This window comes from Uranotaenia lowii, chromosome 2 (assembly GCF_029784155.1).
Source record: "Uranotaenia lowii strain MFRU-FL chromosome 2, ASM2978415v1, whole genome shotgun sequence".
NCBI classification, from domain to species: Eukaryota; Metazoa; Arthropoda; class Insecta; order Diptera; family Culicidae; genus Uranotaenia; species Uranotaenia lowii.
Window position 1 is genome coordinate 216,030,487 of NC_073692.1, and position 27,982 is coordinate 216,058,468.

A 27,982-nucleotide genomic window follows, 5' to 3' on the forward strand; every position below is an offset into this window, starting at 1 on the left:
ATGCCCGAAGGATTGGAGAGCGGTTGCCACATACCGTGTGATTCGGAGAAATTATTATCAGCAAGTTCTGTAGGAAGTTGAAACACACAAAAAATAGATATCTTATTGAAATTAACTTATCCAGCACATCATTCATCAAGGCAAGGTGATATTTTTCACTATCAATAACAGGCACAAACTATCAACATGGTTATATTTCAAATATTTGGGCATTCCGTTATACATCGTTCAGTTACACACACGTGTCCCTAACACATGCAGCAACAGTAAATAAAAAACGCATCCTTCTAAATATTCTTTTTATATGCAAGTGTGTGTGTTTTGAGTCATGTTTCGATTGCGTTAACTGATTAAAATTCCATTACAAAGTGACGGCACGAGTTGGAAACAGGTTTATGTAGTTATACAGTGAGTTTTTTTTTACTTTGGTTTCGATCTACAAACAGTTTTAATTTAGCCTACATTTCAAGTATAACGGGCGCTTAGCTCTTTTTTTTTATTCTCGTGGTATTTGGTGCACATCGAGTTTTCTATTCGGTAAAGAAGTTTTAAAAATAAACCTGAAATTTTTAATATTCACTAGTAACAAAATCTTTTTTTTTTATTATTGCCACTTCTATGGCTTTATTGTTTTAATATACAATTTTTCACCTGTGTCTGCAGTTCACAACTGGTGTTAAAAAATATTTAAATTTTCGAATAATAGGTCTAAAACTTGAAGATTACACAAAAATATATACCTATTCTTAAATTGTTCACTTAACATAGAGTAACAACTGTTTAATATTAACAGAATTGAAGAGTGTAATCAACTGAGTTTCGGAATATCAGCATTTTTTTTCTATAAAATCGTTTCAAACCTAACAGCAATGAAATACGTCACTTCAGAGTGCTTTTATCGATGAAAGGAATGATGTGATTGAGTTTTTTTAGTTATTCAAATGAATTCAATCGTCAATAAAACAATGTGTTTGAGGAGGACAATCTTTGATGTTTGCTTTTATAACGTGGATGATGTCAATAACGGTAATGGCACAGTATGGAAATGGAAGTCAGTGTATAATCGAATTGATTGTAGATAATTGTTGATTGTAAATAAAGCTGTACACAGATCTCAATCAACAAGAAAAATTCAAAATCGTTGGCTCATTTTGATTGTAAAGTTTCAAGGGTCCTCTCACGTGGTGAATGTGCGTACAAAAACAGTGCTACACACTAGTTTCAGAGCTTCCAATAAATGTGTTTGTTCCGCTATTGTAAGATCTTTACAAAAAAAAACTTTCAATTTGACTAGTTTTCTCTACAGATATATGCCTTTTCGAAAAATGTTGTTTCTCACTAAATCTACGTTTAAGATTTTTCCCGATTTCATCAAAGATTTTCGGATTTGCTGCCAATGTACGTCACGTGTAGATTGCACAGCAGCGGCATAGTTGTGTCTTTCATGTTTACTTATTCTCCCGTCGGCTTCAGAATCATTTTTAAAATTGGACTAATGTTTGGGCACATCGATATAACAACAGTGATACTAGAGACGATATCACCACAGTCAGTTGGATAAGCGGCCTGGAGGCGTCGCCACATTGAGCAACCAGTTTTTCCTGGAAAGAAGCAGACAAAAATGAATACCTACATGAGAAACGATCTGAATTCATTGCTACATTAATCAATCATTGGAACAACGCCGGTACCATGTTCATCCCAAAAGGAATCTTCATAAATTCATATTGACCGCTTAGTATATAAATAACTCAGAATGAAATATTGATTGATGAGAATCGATTTTTCTGATTATCCATTATTCAGCGATGTGTTTTTAGAAAATTTGAACTTCGTACATTGTATGTTATGTTTGTATATTGGTTATCCACCATGGGTGCACGGATACACCGCTGTTTCTGTAAAAGTATGTACTCACATGCATTCTTGGATTATTAAGTTGGACAAATCTCCAAAGCAGTGCGTACACCATGCCCGGACTCCGTGGCTTCGTATGAACTATTATGGAGTTGATGTATTGCGTGTGTCGGTGTAGGCATATTTTGGAAGAACGAGTCAATCAGGTGGGCTAGTTTTCTTATAGGTATTCCGGCATCCGTCTAAAAACCTTGCCAGCGGGCCACTTATGAGATTCGAACCCAAAAGTTTTCTTGCCGATACCGGGACTCAAACCCGGTATGCCGGGCATACCAAAACCAGACTCGCGCCAGCCTATTCGCTAGACCACATCGGCGCTTAATTTAAACCTTGTACAACGTGGGTACAAACCCTAAAAAATAGATGGACTTTACTCACGTTCGCATGCTCAGTGAAGCACTCCTCCAGCCGTCGGCGGGGCAAAAAGTTGAGCCGCGTTTTGACGCACGGCAACCCCTCGGTGATGTTGTGGTTGATAACCTGTGGCGCCGCTGACAGGATCACCCGATCCGAGGGATACTCATTCTCCACGATAATCATCAATAGATTCGATCGGGGAATGCGCTTCGCAAAGTACGGCCGGTGCAGCAACCTGAAAAGAACGATAGCTTTAGAACCTTCTGAGGAGAAATTCTAAAAGAAACTCGTACTCCATTGGATTCGCAGGCATCGATTCATAGATAAATCCATCGCCCTTGATGAATTTATCCTGCTGCATCACATAAAGGTTGGATTTTTTATCACAGGTTTTGTAGACAATTTCCGTTTTGATTTCTTTCGGACGACTGAAGTATTCTTCTTCCTCGTCGACCATTGGCTTCTTTGGTTTTCGTGGACGTCCCAAATCCTCGTAATCAGGATCGTCGTAATCGGCTGAAAATAAATGAATCTTTGAGTTAGGATTTGTTCCTCAGTTTTCAAGCAAAAATACTCACAGTCGTAAAAATCAGAACTTGGAATTCCGTGAACCCAGAAGTCGAATTTTGATAACGTTATCAAAAATTCCGTCATCAACCATTCGATACCAAGCAACAACAGTTTCAGTGGCTGTGAAAAAGAATTTTTCGATCATTTTGATCATTGTCAGCACATCACAAATACTTACATGCATGATTGAGAGAGCAGCGTTTTCTACAACCTTCTCTTCATCGCAAAGACCCTGGAGATCAAATACCGTTATCATGTAAAACAGTTCATTGTCAACCATGGACTGCATGACGGCTCCCTCAACTTCTCCGAAGAATCTACCCGTATCGTTTGATGATTCGGACAGCACGACATACCCGTTATTGTCTATCACATAACAGTCGCGAGATTCCGAGGCACACGTTTCGATGCAGCCGTCACACTTTTAGGAGAAAACCAATGTTAGTTTAATATAGTTAGGGTACTTAATCTTCTGAAAAAGATAACTAACCGTTGTTTTCGAGGTAATCTCCATGAATCGCTCAAACATCAGTTCCTGGGAGAATTGGAATCCTGTCACGCAACCCGGAGCCTCCAGACCCCCATCCCTAGGGAAGATAGCCATCGAAGCGGTAACCTTCAGTTCCGTATCTTCAGGATCATCCGTAGCATGAGGAACCGAATAAACGAAACTTTTTGGATCGATCTTGTGCTGCAAAATCGCCGAACGATACCAAGTCTCGTCAATGGCCTTCTTGTGGAAATCACCAAACTCGTTATCCGATTCAACTTCCACTTCACCGAAGATGAACTGCCATCTCGTCAACCCACTCATGGTTGCCACGAATCTTAACGTAGCATTGTACATATCGATGATCTTACGTTCGCGATCGTTCTTGAACTCCCACTCTCGGTAGCTGTTATTAGTAACTTTCGCATCGAACACCAACAGTTGAACTAATTCTTTGTTGCAGTAATAGGCATCGTCGTCGAGCGTCTTTCTTCCACAATTCGCTGAAAATGTTTTAAAATATGATTGAATATTTGAATTGAAGATTATCTAAATTAGTAACTTACGTTCATCGAGACCGTCCTTTTCCATATCGTCCGGCTCCGGTTCGTATTGCTGGGACCACTTCCAGTTGGGTTCATACAGACGAACCAAAAAGTGGCGGAGCTCGTCTTCAGGTGTTTTGAACTCATGACCTTCGAGGTAGTGATACTTGCAATAGACCCTGAGGGAATTCATATCAATTAGTTAAGCAGTTCTATCTTATAACAAAATTAGCTTAAGTACCATTCGGGATGAACCTTCCAGTTTTCTCCAACGAAGAAGTCAGAAATGTTCTGTCCCATGTGCTGGTTTCGTTTGATTTCATCTCCCACCTTGATCCAAGTATTGCCGTAATCGTGAGGAAGCGCGAGGCCCAACGAGAATGGGGTAGTATTCAGAGGAGCGAAATAGTAGTCTTGGTATTCCAGCGATACTCTTCGCATCTGATCGTAATGGAATCTCACCGGAACCTTAAGCATCTTTCCGAAATTTGACAATACCAGCTCTTGACGCAGTTCTTCCATCAAAGGGTTCTCCTCTCGACCAGTCAAAGACTCGTCGTTTGCATCGGTCAAATTATTCAACACTTGCTCGATTTCAGTCAGATCTACACTGTTGTAGTTCTCTTTGAGACGACCTTTGTAAACTGGTCGTAAATCGGGATGCATTAGCACATAGCCGTTGTTACTTACAATGAACGAATACCCGTTAACACCCAGCTTATACGGAAGCGTGAGCTCGTCCAAATCTTCAACCGGAATATCCGTACCAGCAACCCCAAGTAACCTCGCCGTGACCGTGTCGTTATTGTTTTGGGCTTTCCTATCGAATGCCGGCGCCCCCACAGCTATCATCAACCGTGGAGGCTCATCGTCGTCAAGATCCGTTAAAAGATTTTCCGCCGTATCCGTGAAAGCGTGCGTCCACGTGGGAGGATGTTCTTCTTTCTGTAGTACCAAAGGCATGGCTATCACAGTGACGTACTTCAGCACCTCTTCCTGAACCTCATCCAGCGATTGGATGTGCGAATAGTGACCGCGATTCAGGCAAGCCATCCACTGGATCTCACGTACCTTGGTCACTTCACGACCCAGCAGATAGGTGAAAACTCGCACCGGGATCTTGGTTCCGTTCTCGTACCAATTGTACTGCTCGAATACCTCGGTTATATTGCTTGGGACGCCATCCGTGATTAGCATGATGGCCTGGTTGCAACCACTTCTCGACTCGTTACAGCGACGTAGCTCTCGGTACTGAAAAAAAGGTTAAAATTCTTACTTCAACTAAAACAGTAAGGGTTGAACATGTTAAAAAATAAAAAGTCCCATCTTTTCATGAATTAAAAAAAAACGTGTGATGTGGACCACATCACAACGCTACGAATAATACTGAAACAAATCAACGAATTCCAGGACTCTCTTCTGCTGGTGTTCGTTGATTTCGAGCAGCTGAACGACCTTGACCTGGCAGACGATATTGTTTTGCTCGCCCAAAGACAACAAGACTTGCCGAGTCCGTCGATGGACCTAGTCGATGGAAATCAACACAGTAAATCCTTCCAATTTAGTGGTAGCTGGGCAACAAGTTGAGAAAGTGGAGTTCTTCCAGTATCTTGGTAGCCACATAACGTCTGATGGTGGTACCAAGAAAGACATCAAAACTCGGATCAGAAAGGCCCGATTTGCGTTTGTGAGTCTCCGAAACATCTGGTGGCAGCGCCAGATCTCTGTACGAACTAGAATCTGAATCTTCAACTAAAACGTCAAATCCGTATTGTTGTACAGGTGTGAAGGTTGGTGCATATATGCGATGACGACGCGAAAGCTGTAAGTATTTGTGAATCGCTGCCTGCGGAGGGCACTAGAAATCGAGAACCAGGAACTAGATTTTCAGAGAGCTGCTTGAATGGAATCCGGAAGGACATCGAAGGAGAGGCCGACCCAGAAACTCTTGGCGGCGAAGCCTAGCCGCCAAAATCCGATCTGTCGGCGGATATCTTGACTGGGATCAAGTACGGACGCTGGCTCCAGATCGTCAACAGTGGAGGTCTTTTGCCACGCCCCTATGCGCCAGGGAATCGACGCTGGACCATTAAGTAAGTAAGTAGGTGGGGTGTGCGCTCCACGGCCATACTCAACTGCGAATCCCCGTCCAACTTATGCTCTCTTTTCGGATTCAAGGCCTGATTACTCCTCTAACAATTGAATGTCCAACGTTTTTAACGATTAGGACCAAACCCACCAAGCGTTGCTATTTCGGTCGGTATTTTAGATGTTTTGATTGGTTGCGTTTTTATCTACTTTCTGATTTTCGCACCCATTGTTGCCATCCAGGTTGGAATTTGTGTTTGTTTATTTTCTTATAGCGACGACCGGCTGTGTTGCTACCGGGTTGCTACATAAACGCATTCTGTAACAACCTACTGCTCGAATGCTTTTTCTCGAATCAAGTTAGCGACTGTTGGTGCGATGATGGGTTGATGAATATGTTGCTGAATGTACTTGATTCAAGGTTTAGCAACCATTGGTGGGCTTGGTCTAAGAGCGTGACCTTTGTTCCTAAAGACTCCACAAACGGACTTTTGTCCGTCGTAACTCGCTTCCGACTCATTCTACATCGCCTGAAGTGGTACTTCTGGCATTAAAAGCTTGTACTTTCCGTGAGTAACAGCCGAGATAGACAAAGTCTTCGACTATCTCCAGCTCGTCGCCGTCGACTGTGACCTTGTTATTGCTGGACAAGTGGGCTCGGATCCGCAGGCCAGCATACACTTCGTCTTGGACGTATTAATCAGTAACCCAATCCTTCCTTCGCGTTACAGTTTGCAGTAGATCTATTTCACCGCCGCAGATGATCTGCCGACTATGTCAAAGCAGTAGGCAAAGCAGATAAGTTGACTGGATCTGTTGAAAATCGTACCCCGCATCGCCTCGATCAGTGTGTTCAGCTTCCCGGAAAAGTCGTTCTCGTCCATAATTTTCAATAGCTCGTCACGGTCGATTGTGTCGTATGTGGCTTTGAAGTCAATCGATAGATGGTGCGTAGGGATTTGGTGTTCACAGCATTTTTGGAGGATTCGCCGTAATGTGAAGATCTGGTCCGTCGTTGACTGTCCTACCATGCAGACGGCCTGATGACTTCCCACGAATCTGTTTGCTTGTGGCGTTAGGTGGCGGAGTAAGACTCGGGACAACAGTTTGTAGGCGGCATTGGAGACATTGATCGCTCGGTAGTTCTCACAGTCCAATTTGTCGCCCTTTTTGTAGATAAGACCCTCTCCTTCCATTCTTCCGGTAGCTGTTCTGTGTCTAAGATCCGGACTATCAACCGATGTAGGCAATCACTCAACTTGTCCAGGGCCATTTTGATGAGTTCAGCTGCGACGCCATCCTTCCCAGCCGACTTGTTGCTATTCAGCTGTCGAATGGCTTCCTTAACTTCACTCATCGTTGGGAGTGGCTCCTCTACGTCATTGGCTACGCTGGCGATGTTCCTGCCCTCACAGTTTTGATCTCATGCATCCACGCTTTTGATGTCTGTCTTGATGGTATCCCAACAGTCCTTGAGAGGGGCTTCGTCAAGCTCCGCCCTTGGCCGGCAACGCTGCTTCAGGTAGTCTGCCGCGACCTCATTTTGCTTCTGTCGTGCGATATTTAACCGAGGCGAGCGTCGGTTTCGTATTTTGTTCACTGCGGAGAGTTTTAGGTGCATCCTCATCATCACCAGATAGTGGTCTGACTCGATGTTGGCGCCTCGACAGGATCTGACGTCGATGATGTTCGAGAAGTGCCGATCTGTGATAGCGTTTCTTACGGTAATTTCCAAGTGTACTTGTGTGGGAGGTCGTGCTGGAAAAAAGTACAACGTACGGCCATTCGTTTGTTGGCGGCGAATTTATTAGTCTGAGGCCGTTTTCGTTGGTCAGCTGGTGCGCACTGAACCTTCCAATTTTCGGTTTGAATTCTTCCTGAACGATCTTGATATCATGTTTTGGGCAACGCGTTGCAACGGTCGTATTCGCGTTCCAGCTGCGTGTAGAATTCGTCTTTGTCATGACCGGACTTCTGAGGTGAGGGCTGTGCACGATGATGATGCTGATCTTGATTTTCAACCGGAAAATTCGTGGGGCCCGATCACGCGCTTCTATATCATCCCCATCACTATAAAAGCTGTCCCAAGCACGTGTGTGTTGTCTCAGCTCTGGTAGATGGCATGACCATATTGATACGTTCGTACCGTGAAGCCCTTCCGTAGGTATGTTGGACAGCGCTGCGATGTCGAATTTGCGGCTCTTCAGTTCGTTGGAGAGCACGTGAGTACTGCCCATGACATTCAGAGATCGGCAGTTACATGTCCCAAGTTCCAATCGCTGATCCTTTTTCATCTTGTGGGTCTTTGTCGAATTCCATCCGAAATTTCTTGATCTTGATAATTTATCCATTAATGAGCATATTTTTTTTTTATCTATACTTACATATTGCAGCAGCTCGAACGCCTTTATAAACCCCTTTTTCACATTTGCATAACCATCCGGTTGCAATTCCTTTACGTAGTCGTTGAAGAACCGAATGTTCTCCGGAGTAGCTTGTACCAAAATGTCCTATTTTGAAAGAGAAAAAAACGGTTATATTATTTCTGATCTCACACTAATCATTTCATAATTCAAATTTTCTCCAGCTTACCGAAAAACAAGGAATCAGCGGCTCCACGTCATTGGAGTACTTGTAAATGTTAATAAAATCGTTGTTGGAAAACGTATCCAGCACGCTTTTAACGGTCAATTGAGCTATATAGTTTCGATAACCGGTCATCGACCCAGAATTATCGAGCAGAATAACAATATCCTTGGAGCAGGTTGCCGTCTCGATGTACCAGGACCGCTTGCGGCAATCGAACGTATCGACAACATCTCGGTTCCACTCCAAGGCCGGATAATGCCTCAGCAGCCCGGTCGAGGAACCGAAATATTGCCAAGACAGTGCCGGGTCGGATTTATAGTTCTGCTTGAAAACATCATCCAGTTCTTCGGACCACTGCAGCGCCTCCAGAACCCACGGATAACGATCGTACACATTCTGCGGCACGTGGACCGAGCTGTACGATGTATTCACTGAGATGTCGAAGAAGTGGGTGTCCGGGTTAAGAGACATATTTCGATACATCCAGATGTTTTCCAGCAGGGTTTCCGGAATTTCCGGCTCGGGACGACCATCGATCTATAAAAGGTAAAATAGATAATTTGAGGCATTTGCGACATAATAACTCAATTCAAAAATACAGCTTACATTAGAATATTTACTCGAATAATAAGTAAAGTTATCGGCAATGGTGTCGTTGAACTCGAACTGTTCCGAAAGCGTTTCCGCTTGGTTTATGATACATTTGATGGCGTCCATTTTGCGTGTCAACATCCGGCTCGCATTTTCGACGATCGATTTGATCAAGCTGGTACCGTCCTTGTGCTCGACGCGGGCGTTGTGGGCTTTGTATTTCTAGAAGAATATGAAAATTTGCATCCAGTGATCATCGCTCGAAGTATACTGCTTTTGAAGTGTACCTGAGTAATTTCGCTAGCTTTGGTCATCGTTTCGGCTAATTCCCACAGTTCTTCGCCAAAGTGGTCACCCCATTTCGACATACTGAAAAAAAAACATCATTAACATTATTAAAGTTATAACAACTACGAGTCAATATTTTGCCAAATAAATATTAATGTTTTCAGAAATCTCTTGAAACAGGATACTGATTTTTAAATGTTTTCTTTTTCACGAATTACACGAGTTTTTTTTTTCAATATTCTCAAAAATTTGTATGGTGGCCCTCCTTTCTACGAGGGTGAGGGGCTTCATACTTTGTAGGAATAATTCCCGGTGTCAAAAACTTCCCTACGCCAATATTCACGCCCGTCTGTTCATTAGTTTCCGCGTCGCTTTAAAATATTAAATTCCTCGAGAAATTCATTTGCCTGAACTATTTTTTGCCAGCGAAAATCTATTTGGAGATTTTTTAATACGTAAAAGAAAAATTATGTTTTCTGTCTACTGCTCAACAGACAAACCACCTACCCACCTACTCACTTATGGTTTTGAAATGAGATTTAGCAGAATTTTCGGTGCTCTTTTTACACGTTGTATAAAATAATAATGTTGATTCTTAAAATTCGTATTGAGTTAAGTACAACCCCTTCTGGTTCCTAATCATCAAAATCGAAATTGTATTTCTGTTTTCATATGTCGCGTTCTGTATCTAGTTTAGCATTCTTGATTTTCTTGAATTCTAGAATTTCATTTAACATTTTTTACATGATTTTTGAAACTCAGCTTATGGGCGTAAAACGCTTGTTCATAATTACCCCCTTGTCTATGGGGTAGTTATGAATACTGTAACCACAAACAAACTGTAACGATTCTTGTTATGTTATGACTTTTAACATTTGCTTTATTTCTGGGTTGTAACACATCTAAACAGTGCATTGTAGTGAGACCTGTTGATTTTCAAAATTTACTGTTGAGAAATTATGGATTATTTTCAGTTTAACATAGGTAGGAGGCATCCTTTCGTATAATCACAGATTCACAATTCTAAAAAAATAATAATATAATGTTTTAGGCTTATTTTCAAGATTTGAATTGTTAGCATAGCATACTATTGGGTGACTACACACATCTTGAATTGGCTGATACACTAGGTACAACTAACAATCAAGCTCAACACTACACTCAGAAAAATACTATTATGTATGCCATAAGATTCTCTTATGAAGTGGCGCCATAAGAAAAATTAATGAAATTCATAAGATTGCCTTATGACGCGAATGAATTCTGAAGATGAACGCCTACTTCAATGAGAGGTTGTTGCTTTTCATAAGAGATTCTTATGGAAACAGTAAATCACTTTCTAATAAGAAAAATTCTCGATATTTCATGCTGAAAACATTCACTTTATTGTTTGCCAAATTTGTTTAAAATTAAATCCACCATGGTCACCATCAGCAGTGCATCAACAGACGGCTCCATCAAAGTTTTTTCTTGCCGCATCTTAATCTTCGATTCTTCGTTTTTTTGCCGATCAGCTTGCTGAAAAGCAAACAAATAATGTATTTTAGTTTACTAATGTATTCAACGATCACATCAAAAACATCAAATCGAACTTACCATTCCGGAGATAACAATAACATTTAACATTTAAGAAAAACTATAATAACTTTGAACTGGCGATTGCTTCGTACTGTTAGATAATGAAAAAAAACTGATGCTATATGAATGAATGTGTTCATCATTTTTTCACAATGCCATTTCTTCTATTTTTCATAAGAACATCGTACGAAAATTGAAAGAATTTCATAAGACTCTTATGAAAAATTAGTTTGGACGCAAAAAAGTGGTTCATAAGATGTATCTTATGAAATTTATAATAAGATTTCCTCTGAGTGTAGATGCCAAAATGAGTATCTGGATTCAATACTCATTTCAAGTGTTGCTATTGAGAGTCAGTGTGGTTAGCACACCGTGACAAGTCAATGTAATCATACAGGGATAATCTGAACAGCGAAATGAACTTTTCAGGTGAAAGAGAACTCATGCGACTCTACAAACAAGGATATAGGAAATCCTACTTGGCAGGTACACTCAGAAAAATACTATTATGTATGCCATAAGATTCTCTTATGAAGTGGCGCCATAAGAAAAATTAATGAAATTCATAAGATTGTCTTATGACGCGAATGAATTCTGAAGATGAACGCCTACTTCAATGAGAGGTTGTTGCTTTTCATAAGAGATTCCTATGGAAACAGTAAATCACTTTCTAATAAGAAAAATTCTCGATATTTCATGCTGAAAACATTCACTTTTGTAGAGAATATTGGAGATAGGTAAATAATAATTGAATAATTTGAAGATATTATTGAGTAACTTTTGAATATACTTATAAATATATATTTATAGATAATACGAAATTCAATGTGTCCCACAGTGAGCGACTTGCTCAAAGAGCAACAAATAATCAAGGAGAGTATATACATGCAGGAGAGAGTTTTTGGTGAGTTTGATTGTGGTGAGTGAGAGGAGGTTGAAAGGAAAGGCAGTTGATAAAGAGTAGTAAAGGAATGCAGTTGAAAATAGGTTAGATAGGATAGATTAGTGAATAAAGAAAATATGATGGTTGTGTTTAAATATTCACAATCTCTTCTGGATAATAACCGGCCAGACACGACAACTTTATTGTTTGCCAAATTCGTTTAAAATTAAATTCTTTATTGTCACCATCAGCAGCGCATCAACAGACGGCTCCATCGAAGTTTTTTTTTGCCGCATCTTAATCCTTGACCTTTCGTTTTTTGCCGATCAGCTTACCATTCCGGAAATAACAATAACATTTAACATTGAAGGAAAACTATAATAACTATGAACTGGCGATTGCTTCTGAGTCGCCACCAGCGCTCAGAGCTGTCAAACCTCATGATCAAAGTAACAGAGAAAACACAGAAAAATCAACAAATCATGGCACTGTGCTGTATTATAAGAAATCACGCGGACAGAAATCGGAAAAAAATTTCAATTAAATTTTTGTTAGGAAGAAGACACTTTGTTTGAAAAAAAAGCTCGCATTTCATTCTTAAGATATTGAAAAATGAGGAAAAATTGCAAAGATATATGTTTTATAGAAAAGTAACAAGGCAAATTTACGATCACTGATTACAAAAAAATACTTCTACGTACAATACATTGATGTAAACGTAATCTCTATGAAAATACAGTGTTGAGAGGCTTCAGAACCACTAATAAGAAGATGAAGTATTAGTAAATGAAGGAAGTCAGAAAAAATGAAATAATTAAAGTTTTCGAACGAGGTCATTTAGATTATGCTGATTTTCTTCATGTTTTACATGGATATTTAACAAGTTCTGAAAAGTTCAGTTCCGATTTTAAGATTTGAAGTTTTTTTAGAATTTCACCAGTGTCAGTTATTTGGACCTGTTCAGATTGACTTTGAAACTAAATATCCTAACGGGCTACCTTTATTGTCCTTACTTTTCAAACGTGTTTTTTTTTACAAATTACAGCTTGCTAGAAGTGTTTGAAAAATAAAAGGACAGCCACTGAAAGGCCTGAGTTCCGCTCAAATACATGTATAATTTTTCCCATTTTTTATTAAACAATTAATTTAAATTTTACTATTTAATTTCCAAAATGTGATCGTGAAATATAACCTTATGATCTTGCGATCGTAACCAAAAGAAATGACAGTCAAATTGTTGAAAACAATTCAATATATGTTTGTATTTCGAAATAATCGAAATTTTTCGGTGAGTTTTAATAATAATCATACAAAAGCTACTCTTCGAGTAGCTCGAAACGTATAAACAACTAGTAAATTTTGTTTGATTGTTATTCAAACTAACCGGAAATCGTCGATAATTTCGAAGTACAAACAAAAGCGGTGATAAAACCAAAACTCCAGTTAATGTAAGTTTGTCCACTTGCTTGTATGACTATCTCTCATAGTGCGTTACCATAGTTGCCATTGTTACCACAGGAATTGTTTTATTTTCATAATACACAAAAATGAGCGCCAAGGATAGGCATGAAGTAAACATGAAAAGTTAGGCTGGCAGATATTGATTCATATTAAATTATTTTTTTTAAACAATGTAAAAATAATTATCTGATTGAGCGATTCTATGTAAGTGCTTGTTTTAATGAAACGAGTGCGAGTGGTGCGAGAAACAATGCTTTCCAGAACTTTTCAGTGCGTTTTCGAGCCTGGCCATATTTTTAAACGGGTGAAAACCCGTGCATTCCATTTGAAATTTTTTAGTTCAAAAACCGGATATTTAAACCCGGACAAATCAGAGCAAAATTTATCCATTATTCGAACAAAATCAGGAAAAGATAGGAGAGACTTGTACCTTTATTTTTTCGTCGAAACACATCAAATGAGTTCAATGCTTCGAAAAAAATTCTTATAAATTTTGATGATGAACTAATTATGAAATATCCGTTTTCGGATCAGAAGTTAAAACAAATCATTACTCAACCGGACCATTGTAATAAAATCCGAAAATCCGAAAATCTAATATGGATTCGCCTCGATATTATTCTTGAATATTTGGGCACACCCGGATAAGACCGGAAAATCTGGAATGCTATACGTTCTAAAAACCGACTAAAAAATATATTAAATTGATTGCTAAACATAAGATAAAAAAAGCTAAATTGAGAATCATTATCATTGTTTTGAGAGTAAAGGTAAAAATGGACACTTGTTAAAAAAAAACATTTGAATAGATTATCTAGCTTAATTTCAATATAGCTGAATGGCAGTTGAAACATCTGAGAAGTTTTTTTTATATTATTAAAAATAATCTTTTTCATTCCATTGAAGTAATCCAAAGGTTTTTTATTCAACAGTTGAGAAATGAAAATGATATTGCTAGTCATTTGATAAATTTACTAGCATTCAGTTTACAGTTGAATTTATCTAAAATTTGAATGATTTCATGTCACCCTAACCTGATTTGCTTCAGTACCGCCATCTGATAAAAATAAAAAGGTATTTAATAAACACGACAAATGGCAGATTTGTATCTCTCTAGCGGAAAACTACACAGGAGGTGCTTAAAGAGATCCATTTGCGGGGGACCTAATGTTGCGAATGATGCTGCAATGCATTAACATTCCGCTCTGGAATCGTTAACCAAGTTCCTATTTCTTGCAATTTCCGGTACGTCCAAATGAATTCTTGTACTTATATGACCTTTTCTCAAATTTCTTATCATCCGGAACCGAATTTCGTGTGTAGCCAGCTAATCTTGTTCGAGACTTGACGACATTTAATGACGCTGCGGCGCAAAAACTATCCGCTCTGCTATCGGAAACCAGAACTGCGCGGTTTCCTGTTTCCGGGATTCGAAGATTCCAACACGATAAAAATGCACTAATTCCTTCTCTAATTTCTTGCTTTTCGGAACTTTTTCGACAGCTTGAAAACCAAACACGTCACAACGCAACAAAGGATTGCTTCGATCCTCTCTTATCTCAAGATTTGAATGGTTATCGTAAAATTGACTGTTAAAAAATAAATTTTAATCATCAACCAATGCTCAGAAAATAAGTGTTCGTAACCACCCCGTATCTTAAAAAATATGGGGTACATATGATCACTTCTTTGTGCGGGGGGGAATTTTTTTTTTCAACAGGAGATAAAATCACACCTTCATGAAGCAATTGATTAGTTACGTCTCAAAACGATTTTCGTTTCTCAGAAACATAAATTTTGTTAATAACTGTAACTACTAAATTTTTATAGTTAGGTTTTCAAGTTATAACTGTCATGTTATCTTATGAATAGCATGATGTTTAGACTATCATATTTGATCAGTTTTGAGACAATACTATGACCCTTAAATAAAAGCGTTTGTTCGGAATCACCCCACTTAGCCCTACTTGATTACTTTTGTGACGTGAATTCACGATAGAATTGATCATTTTTGACTTCAGCACACATCAGCTCAATTTCCTTCTCTTCCTGAAGAAATAGAATATCAATATCTTTGAATAAGTTGTAAGCGAATTATTTACCCATAAATTGATATACGTAACTTTCCGATTGAACTACGACAAACAAAGTTATGTTTCTTATAAGTTGTGACGTGAAATCATTCAGTTTAAAAACAGCAGGGTTGTGGACTGAATTTACGTCACGAAATTTCAGGCTATTCTGAACCATTCATTACAGGCTTCAAATTTTGTAGACACTTTTAAAGTGATATTTTGTTATTCCGACTTGTTCAATCTTAAATTGTCAGTATCTTTTTCTAACTTCTTCCTTGTTTTGACTCGCAATTGACTATGACTACTGTTTTTCACAATCCATTTTTGAATACTCGCCTAAAAATCATTTTAGCACAGACAAACAGACTCCGTTTTCATTCTTCGCAAAACTGCTAAAAAATTTGATGAAGCTAGGTAATGTTGACACTAGAGGCGCTGGTATCATTAAAATGAAAAATCTAAATATTTCATCATGGTAGCTGTGTATTTTTGCATCTCCATGGTTCTTATGTTATGGTTATCGTTTGTTTTCATTCAGTTCTAATTCAGGAAGCTTTGTGTTCAAGATTTTGGTCATAAGTTCCCACGATCTGGCCTTATTAGAAGACCTACCAGCCGAACCGAGCAACAAGAGCTGCTTGAATCAGTGTATGTAAGGCATTCCTTTGAATCCTTCCGTTATTCTATTAATGAACTGAAGTTCAGACCAATGGTCCTATTTTCATTTCAGAACACGCGATGGTTACGATGCGGATAAGTTGGTCACATCTCGTTTTTAAAGCGATGGAGATTTGGAAAATACCCTAGCTTGTGGAGAGCTCAACTGGAGCAAAATGAAAACTGTTTGTTGAAGACCAGTTAAATGGCAAAAAGGCTCTTCGCAGTTATTTCCTTTGAATTGGTCCGGAACATACAATTCTTAAATTGCGCTCATTCGAAACTATACACCCATAGCAGAGGTAACAGAAATCCAATGCCTTTTTAGCAAATCTCTGTGCCGATAATGCTCAGAAATGTGCACTGTGCCGAAGACGGTATGTTTGAATCCCCGTAACTGGCATAAGGACTCGGCTTCCAACCAAAATTATGCATGTACACTACATTCAAGCGAAACAAGAAAAACATTTTATGGGATTTCGTTCCTATTGGATAATCCATCCCAGAAACAAGAAAATAAAAATAACAACCACAGCGCCGTGGGGAGATTCGAACTCAATTCACCATTCAAATCGTCTTACCAGTCCGACATCTTAACCAGTGTACTATTTGAGCTTCATGCAGGATGAGGGATATTTGTCATAGGCTTTCTGTCACCGATCAATCACAAAAAAACGCACAACGGCGGCTTCCCGGCGTTTGGCCTCCTTTCAATGCATTCCTTTGTCTTTTGATGGAAACGGGAAAGGGAACGGGAGTGAAGGAAACGGGAAACCCATTGAATGAGAACTGTGTTTGCTTACTGCCTGCTATTACATACACACGCTACATATACACAGCTGCTAAAGCTGGGCGGCTTGGCCGGCGATTGTTTGCCGGTGAATTGAAGGAATGTTTTTGTTGTTGCTTCTGCTACATACACACGCACAGCTTAGACGTGGTTGTTTGCCGGTGGATTGAATTGAAGCAATGTTTTTTTTTTGTGATTTTGCTGCATACACACGCACAGCTTGGCCGTGGTTTGTCGGTGCCGGTGGATTGAATTAGAAGGATATTTTTGTTGTTGCTTTTGCTACATTCACATGCACAGTGCTCGGTTCGCTGGCTGCCTGGTGTTGGCCGGTATTTATTTCCATCCTTCTTCGTCTTGTGATGCGATAGGGAGGGACGTGCAAACGTTTTTAATTTGTTTCTTTCAGACATACGCAATTCGGATAACTTGGGAGATTAATGCCAGTGGGAGCAAATCGAATCAGCACCGGTCGCGTTATCTTCTTGTACCAATGATGCCGTCATTGGCACAGAGGCTGAATTGTGGGTGTATAAAATCAAACCTCACTTGAAATAATACAAATACTCTCGCATTACCGGTGACGACAAAGACGAATTCTACGCGCAGCTGGAGCGTGAATACGACCGTTGCCCAAAACATGATATCAAGATCGTCATCGGGGATTTCAATGCTCAGGTCGGCCAGGAGGAGGAATTTAAACCGACAATTGGAAGGTTCAGCGCGCACCAGCTGACCAACGAAAACGGCCTCAGACTCATTGATTTCGCCGCCTCCAAACGAATGGCCGTACGTAGTACCTTTTTTCAGCACCGCCTCCCACACAAGTACACCTGGAGATCACCGTACCAAACGGAATCACAGATCGACCACGTTTTGATCGACAGCCGGCACTTTTCGGACATCATCGACGTCAGATCCTGTCGGGGCGCCAACATCGAGTCGGATCATTATCTGGTGATGGTGAAGATGCGCCCAAAACTCTCCGTAGTGAACAACACGCGAAACCGGCGCCCGCCTCGGTTAAATATCGCGCGACTGAAGCAACCTGAGGTCGCGGCAGACTACGCGCAATCGGTCGAAGCAGCGCTGCCGGCAGAGGGCGAGCTTGACGAAGCCCCTCTCGAGGACTGTTGGGATACCATCAAAACAGCCATCAACAGTGCTGCGGAGAACGTCATCGGTTATGTGGAGCGATCTCGACGGAACGACTGGTTCGACGAGGAGTGTAGGAGGGTGATGGACGAAGAGAATGCCGCGCGGGCGGCAGTAGTGCAAAGAGGCACCCGTCGAAATGTGGAAAATCACCGACAGCGGAAGAGGCAGCGAGTTCGACTTTTCCAGGAGAAAAAGCGCCGCCTGGAGGAGGAGGAGCTCGAGGAGCTGGAGCAGCTGCATCGTTCCCAAGAAACACGAAAGTTCTATCAGAAACTCAACGCATCCCGCAAAGGCTTCGTGCCGCAAGCCGAAATGTGCCGGGATAAGGACGGGGGTATCCTGACGGACAATCGTGAGGTGATCAAAAGGTGGAAGCAGCACTTCGATGAACACCTGAACGGCGCACATGCAGGAGATCAAGACGGTGGGGGAAGGTACATCGCCGGCGTAGCCAACGACGAAGAGGAGCCACTCCCAACGATGAGTGAAGTTAAGGAAGCCATTCGCCAGCTGAATAGAAACAAGTCGGCTGGGAAGGATGGCATCGCAGCTGAACTCATCAAAATGGGCCCGGACAGGTTGGCCGATTGCCTACACCGGTTGATAATCCGGATCTGGGACATAGAACAGCTACCGGAGGAGTGGAAGGAAGGGGTAATATGCCCCATCTACAAGAAGGGCGACAAATTGGACTGTGAGAACTACCGAGCGATCACTGTCCTCAATGCCGCCTACAAAGTGTTGTCCCGAATCCTACTCCGCCGCCTCACGCCACAAGCAAACAGATTCGTGGGAAGTCATCAGGCCGGCTTCATGGAGGGACGGTCTACGACGGACCAGATATTCACATTACGGCAAATCCTCCAAAAATGCCGTGAACACCAAGTCCCTACGCATCATCTATTCATCGACTTCAAAGCCGCATACGACACGATCGACCGTAACGAACTATGGAAAATCATGGACGAGAACGGCTTTTCCGGGAAGCTGATCAGACTGATCAAGGCGACGATGGATGGAACGCAGTGCTGTGTGCGGATTTCGGGTGAATTGTCGAGTTCATTCGAATCGCGCAGGGGGCTTCGACAAGGTGATGGTCTATCCTGCATGATGTTCAACGTGGCGCTAGAAGGTGTTATTCGACGAGCGGTGGGCGAAATGCGGGGCACGATTTTCAACAGATCCAGTCAACTTATCTGCTTTGCCGATGACATTGATATAGTCGGCAGATCATCTGCGGCGGTGGAGGAGATCTACCGCAAACTGAAACGCGAAGCAGGAAGGATTGGGTTGATGATTAATACGTCCAAGACGAAGTACATGCTGGCCTGCGGATCCGAGACCGACCGAACCCGCTTGTCCAGTAATAACAAGGTCACGATCGACGGCGACGAGCTGGAGATAGTCGAAGACTTTGTCTATCTCGGCTCACTGGTGACCGCAGACAATGACACCAGCCGTGAGATCCGGAGGCGAATTATCAGCGGAAGTCGTGCCTACTATGGACTCCACAAGCAACTGCGGTCGAGAAGACTTTGCCCTCGCACGAAGTGTAACCTGTATATGACGCTTATTAGACCGGTTGTTCTCTACGGGCACGAGACATGGATATTGCTCGAGGAGGACCTGCGTACACTCGGGGTATTCGAGCGACGAGTGTTAAGAACCATCTTTGGCGGCGTACAGGAGAACGGAGTGTGGAGGCGAAGGATGAACCACGAGCTCGCGCGACTCTACGGCGAACCCAGTATCCAGAAGGTGGTGAAAGCTGGCCGGATACGCTGGGCGGGACATGTTGCGAGAATGCCGGACGACTGTCCTGCAAAACAAGTGTTCGCTACGAATCCGGTAGGAACAAGACGAGCGGGGGCGCAACGAGCGAGGTGGTTAGACCAAGTGGAGCGTGATCTGGCGAACGTGGGGTGCCCGAGAAATTGGAGAACGGTTGCCATGGACCGAGTGAATTTTAGGAATTATGTTCGTCAAGTTATGTCGTGAGACGGAATACTATGTAAATAAAATAAAATAAAAATAAAAACTCTCGCATTACGGTGTTTAGCATGGAAATATTCTTTGTCAAAAATAAATTATTTGAATATGTATTAGAAATTACCACTGATTTTTTTTTATATACTGTTTTGGAACTTAAGGAAAAGTGCGAAAATAACTGGAATATCCTTTATTTTAAAAATAAATAGCAACTTTTTGCAAATGGCTTTTTTATTTTAAATTCTTTATTCGTTTTCAATAAAACCGGAACATTTGAGGTAACAATACTTCAAGTCCTGATCTGGTAAGTTGTTGATTTTTCTGGTTAGAGTGTTGCTGTCACTGGTCGGCAATCCGTTTCTATAGAACACAACTGATCAACATACGTAATGTTCTTCCCTCTGAGGGGCGCATACCTGGAAGGACAAGGTCGTTTTTATCACTTTCGGAAACCTAATCTCAACTAAAAGTATAAAACTTTTCTTAAAACCCTTCTTATTGCAACAGCTTAAAGAAGAAAATTCCAAACTGCTTGCTTACGGTTTCAGTAAAGATTGTCAAGATTTCATGGCTACCTTCAATGGAATATTCTACTATCTCGATATTGGTAGGCAATATCGCCAATAGATGGCAATGTAATCGCTTTGCGAAGAAATGACCAGATTTCCTTAAGAGTGTCCTGTCTGTTTATCTGTGATTTTAGTTTCTCCAAAATTATATTCTTTTTCAGTTACCAATTATTTAAAAATTATTACAAATTCTCCTACCTACAAATCCCCAGGTGCAAATTATCATCTCAATCAGATGCAAAATTAAGTAACTGTACACACAACGAAAAAAATCTGTAAAATCACATCACATGTGATGTAAATAAAAAGAAGCATCATATATGCCGGAGTTTTCAGTGCTAGTTGGAAATTACACTCCAGTGAAATGTTGCAACGTGTAAAATAAAAAATGATGTAAAATATGGCAACATGTAAAATAAAAATGATGTAAATTATAAAACCACTGAATATTGGAAGAAAAACTTTCCAATTGGAATCTGTTTTGTTTTATTTATTGGTATTTATGATTCAATAATGGAATTATCTCATGTCTTAATAAAAATAAAACCTTTTTGTAATTGATTTAGTTTATTTCATTTGGTGACAATGATGTTTTTAATCTCACAATTTTTTTATATTAGGAGTCACATTCACACTTTTATTTTTTCTCGAAGACCGGATCCAAAGTTGAATAACTTGGAGCTGCTTCTAGAACCGCTTCCTGCTTCACGAAGATCTCGGGATCGCGGGAAAACTGCTTAAAAAATACTTTTTGGTGCACGACTTTGACTTGACACTTTGTTTAAATTTGTCTGGTCCTATTAAATTGAAATTCAATGTCCTCATCACATTCCATGTCGTGTAATTTTAAGAAATTTCTATTTCCATTACATCACATATGATATAACAAAAACGAAGCATCACATATGATGGGATTTTCAGTGCGAGTTGAATATTCCACGTCTGTAAACTTCAAAAGACGTGTAAAATTTAAAGACATGTAAAATATTAAAGACGTGTAATATTTAATTCGCATTCGCAAAATTCCGTCGTATGTGATGCTTCTTTTTATTTACATCATATGTGATGTAAATTTACATCAAATAATCGCGTTCCGTGTCAAGTAATATTTGTGTCATACGAATTCAGTGCTGTTAAGGATTCAACTTTTTTTAATTTGTAAATTTACATCAATAAATCGAGTTCCATGTCATGTAATGATACAGGTTTTCAACTTCAGTGTTGTTAAGGATTCAGATTTTTTTTTCTGTGTATATATACACAGTGAACAATTATTATGGACCACGTTTTAGCCGACCTTTGACACTCAAAATAGAGTGCTCGTCCCTCAAAACTAAGAGATGCCAATTTTCATATCAATCCTATGCATTGTATGCATGCAATGTATGGTAACGTCAATATCGCGAAAACAGTGAACAGCTAATATGGAAGACTCCTTTGGCCGACCCTTAACTCAACATTTGATAGTTGGAATCAATTGTTTGTTCTTAAAAACTCTCATGCACAAATTTTCATCTCAATCCGATGTATAACAACGTCAAAATTGCTGGACCAACATTTGCTTTGTATGGACGACCTCCTTCAAAAGGAGTCATACAAAAATCAAATTAAGGTACACCAGGGTAAGTGTGGACGATGGTTATTAAAACAATACTGTGCACTATTTATTCTAACTTTTAGTGCAGAATGTTCAATTTACTTGTAATCTATCCAATCACTGTGGAAAAGGTACGATTCCAACAATAACGGATGTTTACAGCGACTTTTTGCGAATTCTCTATTTTCAACTACGATGTCGAGGTGATGTGCATCTTCTTAAATTGCAAATTTCTCGTAAACTAGCAGGCTCTTGACGAAAAACTCTACATCGAAACAATCCTTACATTCGGAACAACCAGTTAGGAAAAGAAACGGCGATTAAAAATGAAGAAAAAAGAGTTTATTCACAAAAAAACTAAAATTTTGTCTCCAAACCGTACATGGGGTAAGTGTGGACGGCTTTATACAGGCTTAATATTTACATATATTTTCAATTTTCTGTCCTTCGTCCAATACAATTAAGCTATATTTAGCATGCGGATCATGAAACGTTGGGTTGTTCTGGAATAATTACATATTTTCGATTAAATCGGATCTCGTGTGTTGCAACATAAATTACACACAATAATCATTGAAAGATGCCTTACTAATAGCACCATGAACTTTTTTCAACATTTTGGACGGTTCGAGCAATAAAGTAACGTATTCAACCAAGAAAACACAAATTTGATGAAAATTTCCTGAAAAACCAAAGGGAAAATCTACCGTCCACACTTACCCCATAAACGGGGTAAGTGAAGACACCAGCAGTCCATAACAATTTACGTGAAAACTTTTCTCGCTTTGCTTCTTTCAAGCTCATCTCTTCAGCGTTTGTAAAAAACATGTTCTGCATCATATTGAACGTAATTTTATCAAAATTGATCAACTGCTGATTTTTTAATGATTTTTTAAAGTTAACCTATACGAAAAACCGTCCCCACTTACCCCGGTGTACCTTATATTTTTCATCCTTTCTGGTCCTAATGAGCACATATGTCAAATTTCAGCTCTCTAGGTCTTAAGACACCTGAGTCGATTGAAGATAAACAAACCACAAACAAATAGAAATTTCTTCATATAAATAGGACAGAATGAGGATACTTGATCTCTGGGGATACTTGATTTCTCATCTGTATCTCGAAACTGGAATGTCTTACATAGATAAAATGTTCTAGAAAAAATGCCAAATAAAAGAAACAACAAACCTGTTATCGAAAAAAAAATTAAAATATATTTTTTTGAATTATTGCCTTTTGTTTGAAAAGTCTAACAAACTGTGACTTTAAGATCTTTTTTCATCATTTTAAAAAGTTTCCCACACGAAAAAAACAAAAAAAATGATTCCTATAAGTCAATCGTTATAATTTAAAATGAACTTCTCAATGCAACATTTTCAAATCAATAGTAAACACATTCAAGACACGAACGCTACAAACGTGGTAAAGTGTCTATAAAGCTGGAACAAATATCAATTTCTAAAATAAATAAAGGGTGAAGTTTTTTTTTTGTTTCGGTTATAGTCGTTTACCATCTTTATGGCCTTCGTGACTTTATCAACGTTGCAGTTGGCGGATTGTTATTGAAAAACTATCCGGTACAAAAGTGTTCGATGTTTACTCTTGGGCTCGAACTCATGGACATCGGCTCAGGAGACAACAGACTTGCCAACTGAGCTATATCACAAGCCCTCAAAGGATGAAGTATTTTATGTAAATTTCGAAAAAAAACTCGGAAGATCACAAGACCAAAAAACTAAATTTCAGAAGATAAGAGTTATTTCACCTTTTGTATTCTTGATTTTATTGAATTTTTCGATAAAAAATTACTCGATTTGTATATTTTTTGCAATGATAGAGTAAGCAATTTTGTTGCATACAAGACTTTGTGCAATTTATTCCAATTTATTTGTATTTCGCATTATTTTTTATTGTCCCCCTCCCCCGCGATGCTGCAACTCCAAGTGACAAAAGAAGGATTTGAAATTTGTTCCGGCCTAATTAGAAAAGAAAAGTAAACACTGATTTCGAGTCCAAATAGATGTTATTTTCTTCTGAATTGATGATCATTAATATATATATCCAAAGACATATATCTATATGTATTCAATTATTTCTTCATAAAAAAAGGACTAAAAAAACTGCTTTTATCTAAAAATTAGAAAATTGGGCTTTAAGTATGCAATGATTATAGGGTAGTAGACCAACTTATAGAATTCTTCTTGTCCGACACTTATAAACTGTGAAATGAGAACTAATTTGTTCAAAAAATCAATAAAACTATTATCTTTAGATTTTTCATGATTTTTGCCAAAGCTTAGGGCACCCTGATTAAAGGATCAAGTCTCCTTTAACTTTCAAAATATCACAATTTTGTTAGTCATTTGAAAACGCTTCTAGTTCATGTATCGATCTAACTTTTGCTGCATATAACCTTGAAATTAAACGCTGTCAGAAAATGCAAAAGATAGCGATCTACAAAATTTTTCCAAAAAGATTTGATGACAATATGAAAAAGGGATCAAGTATCCCCATTCTCTCCTATAAAAAGCTAAAAATCGTACAATATTTCTTGAAAGTGCCATTTTTTGTTCGATATTGTAGCTTAATTGAGTTTTTTTTTCCTGTATTATGATTGCTATGCGTTATTTTTTTAAGTAATTTCATCCAAAAAAATGCTTCTCTTAAATTTAAGAAGCTAACTTCATCTTTATTCCGGTTTACTGTTCTCTTTTTCCTTTCACATCGAAAGATCGACAAAAAATTTTGTTTTCTAAAATTCTTAGTGATTTTAAACACCAAAAGCTTCGCATCCTTCGAAATAATTACGAATTTATGGAATAACCACTTTTCAGCACATCATTTGTGCAAGATTTATTCGCCTAACGATGAGTTTTCTCTAACTTTGCCAGATTTATTTCAACTTTGTTTCATTTCGCTCTTGGTTGATATTTTTTCACTAAATTTTCGAACAAATTAGTTCAACTATTCAACCAACGCTCCACAAAATGTTAAGTCTTTACAACGACTGAAAACAAAGATACAGCTAATCCCGTAAAGTTGGAAATTTAGAGATGCTTCACTTAACTCGCTATATCTTTGACCATTTCCATTGAAAAATCTTGAAATTTTGTCCAAAGATGTAAAAATGTATGATCTCGCACTTGGCCAAGTTTCATCACCATTGAAACACGCAATCAAAAGTAGTACCGGTTTGAAAATGAGGTTCATTACCGCTTTTTCGGACGGATGTTTGTGTAGAAAAAATCGATATTAATTTATAATTTTCCTGATTTTATCTTTCACAAAGTTAAAGTTCTTATTTAATTTTTGGCATTTCGGCGAGTTGTGAAAATTCAAGGTAGAATATTTAGAAAGAACATGAAAGTATTATAGGTGGAAAGATCAAAGCTAGAGCGCTTTGGGTAGAAGAAATTGAATAGTTGGTGAAAATGTGAGCAGGGCTTTTTGTTTTGTGAACAGCTTTTGAACTACTTGCTTGATTCTTTCCGCGCGCCGTTTCAATGTTGATAGGAAGCGATGAAGAAACCCATCGCATTCCTACCCACATTGAAACACGGACGGGTCGAACACATGAGATTGTGTCCGACCGGGCAAAAAATCACCCAAGCAGCGCTCACATGTGCTGTTCTATTGCTAAGCCAATTCTATCGATGCGTGCTACTTTTTTAGGTACATCAGATGGTTGCTACTTTTTGTTTCGCATATTATCCATCCGATGCCTTACTTTTTTGCCAAATGCATCGTGGTGAATTGTGTTGTAATTTTTGTTATCCCATTTGTTCGACCCGTCCGTGTTTCAATGTGGGTAGGAATGCGATGGGTTTCTTCATCGCTTCCTATCAACATTGAAACGGCGCGCGGCAAAGAATCACGCAAGTAGTTCAAAAGCTGTTCACAAAACAAAAAGCCCTGCTCACATTTTCACCAACTATTCAATTTCTTCTACCCAAAGCGCTCTAGCTTTGATCTTTCCACCTATACCTAATACTTTCATGTTCTTTCTAAATATTCTACCTTGAATTTTCACAACTCGCCGAAATGCCAAAAATTAAATAAGAATATATCCCGACGGCGATTAAAATAAGATAACAAAGTTAAAGTTAAGCACAAAAATTGTTGTAAATTGATAGAAATTTCTTCCGTTCTTTTTCAGAATAGAAAATGTTTCCACAGAGTTCAGAGTTTCAGAAATGACCTGCTGAATATACTGATTAACAAATAAATGAGTTTTTTATTCGCTCTTGTGTTTAAGTACCAGTTCTGTTGGAACAATTTCTTTCTAAAAAAAAGCAGGAATGAAGAAAACTTTGTTTAGGATGTTTTCCATACAAACATCCGTCCGAAAAAGAATCGTCTGTTTGGCGATAATGCACCTCATTTTCAAACCGGTACCATATTTGATCACGTGAATCAATGTGGATAAAACTTGGCCAACTGCGGGACAATATATTTTTACATCTTTGGACCACATTTCAAGATTTTCCAATGGAAATTGTCAAAGATACAGCGAATTTAGTGAAGCAAATTGAAATTTCCCTTTTTTACGTGAACAGCTGTATTTCTGTTTCCAGTCGTTGTAAAGACTTCAAATTTTGTGGAGCGTAAGTTGGATAGTTGATCTAAATTTTGTAAAATTTCATGAAAACATATCAACCAGGAGAGAAATGGCAGCTTGTCAAAATTCGAAGAATGTTCGCAGCTTCATGCGACTTCATTCTTTTCTTAAAGCAACTGTACATGAAAGTAAACTTTGTGACGCAGGCCTGCTTTACTATTCGTTTCAATGAAATTCTGTATCCAACGTAAATTCTGAATGAAAAAAAAAACAAAACAATGACTGTTACACAAGAAAGCAAAGCAACCATACCATAACATCGAAATTGTTTATAAACATAACGCAGTTGTGAGTACGCAAGTCTCGCGTTTCTGTATGTAAACCATTTTTTTCTTATCCAAGAACGCCCGCACTGTTTACTAACAAGTGGCCCCAAACGGACGACTCAAAACAAAACTGCTAGCAAAACATCTCACCAACTCACGTTGCCGGCAGACGCAACAAGTTCTTTAGATGAGCGCCGAGAAAACCGACACGAGCCGTGAGCGGGAAAATTCTCACGCGTCCCAAAATAACTCCGTTTCGTTAAGTTTTCATTTTTCCCTCCATGGTTGATTTTCCGCCCAACTGACAGCTGTCATTGGGGGAAAAATTAATGAAATTTAGATGGGAAATCGCCTATAAAACCACATTTTGGACTAATTTACGATTTTCGGGGTGCTCTACTTACATTTCAGTCTGTACAGTTGCATTTGCGCTTTGGTCCGGCAATTTCATCCATAAAAGGAAAAGTGCGATGCTCAGCATCAGCCATTTCCGGATGCTCGGATTTCCTACTCTGGCACCCATGGCCGGACGAAAAATTTCTTCCTTGCACTGGTCCGAATATTAACTAACACTCATATTTCCTGGTGAAAATTCTGTTGGCTCCTCCCGTCGAACTCGATCCCGATGGTTGTTGAATGAAATTTTCCTAATCGATCATGAACAACGACGAAATAAAAAGCAAGAACGAAAAAGAAATATGGATGAAAAATGGTGCCCTGGCAATGATGGGATGATTGGCTGGCTCCTTGCTTTCCCGGTGTGGCGAGAAAAAAACCCGTTCGCGACCGCGGCTCAAACGACACTGGGGACTGCCTCGGTGAGGAAAGCTATTTTCGGGTCCAATTGTCCCAATCCCTCTAGGAAAGGAGGGATGCGAGCATGTGAGCGATTGCGTCGCCTCGGA

The 27,982-nt window shown here is 39.3% G+C and overlaps 1 protein-coding gene across 1 annotated transcript; it reads right to left on the minus strand.

Annotated features, from left to right (window-relative positions):
* Positions 1-179: 179 nt before the first annotated feature.
* On the minus strand, positions 180-27,889 carry LOC129746223 (voltage-dependent calcium channel subunit alpha-2/delta-3). The gene is made up of 13 exons (XM_055739784.1): positions 27,482-27,889; positions 9,435-9,516; positions 9,163-9,369; positions 8,560-9,093; positions 8,352-8,477; positions 4,121-5,130; positions 3,901-4,058; positions 3,335-3,837; positions 3,023-3,265; positions 2,853-2,964; positions 2,568-2,790; positions 2,296-2,509; positions 180-1,601 (listed from the first exon to the last, which is right to left on the minus strand). Exons 1-13 carry the CDS (start codon positions 27,598-27,600, stop codon positions 1,482-1,484), a joined length of 3,651 nt encoding a protein of 1,216 aa, XP_055595759.1. The 5' UTR covers positions 27,601-27,889; the 3' UTR covers positions 180-1,481.
* Between the last annotated feature and the right edge of the window lie 93 nt (positions 27,890-27,982).

Coding starts and splice junctions, on each gene's coding strand:
- LOC129746223 (XM_055739784.1), bottom strand. CDS start 27,600: ATGGGTGCCAGAGTAGGAAATCCGAGCATCCGGAAATGGCTGATGCTG. Junction 9,517..27,481: donor GCAACTGTACAGACTGAAAT/GTAAGTAGAGCA, acceptor TTTTTTTTTCAG/TATGTCGAAATGGGGTGACC. Junction 1,602..2,295: donor GCTTCACTGAGCATGCGAAC/GTGAGTAAAGTC, acceptor GCTTCTTTCCAG/GAAAAACTGGTTGCTCAATG.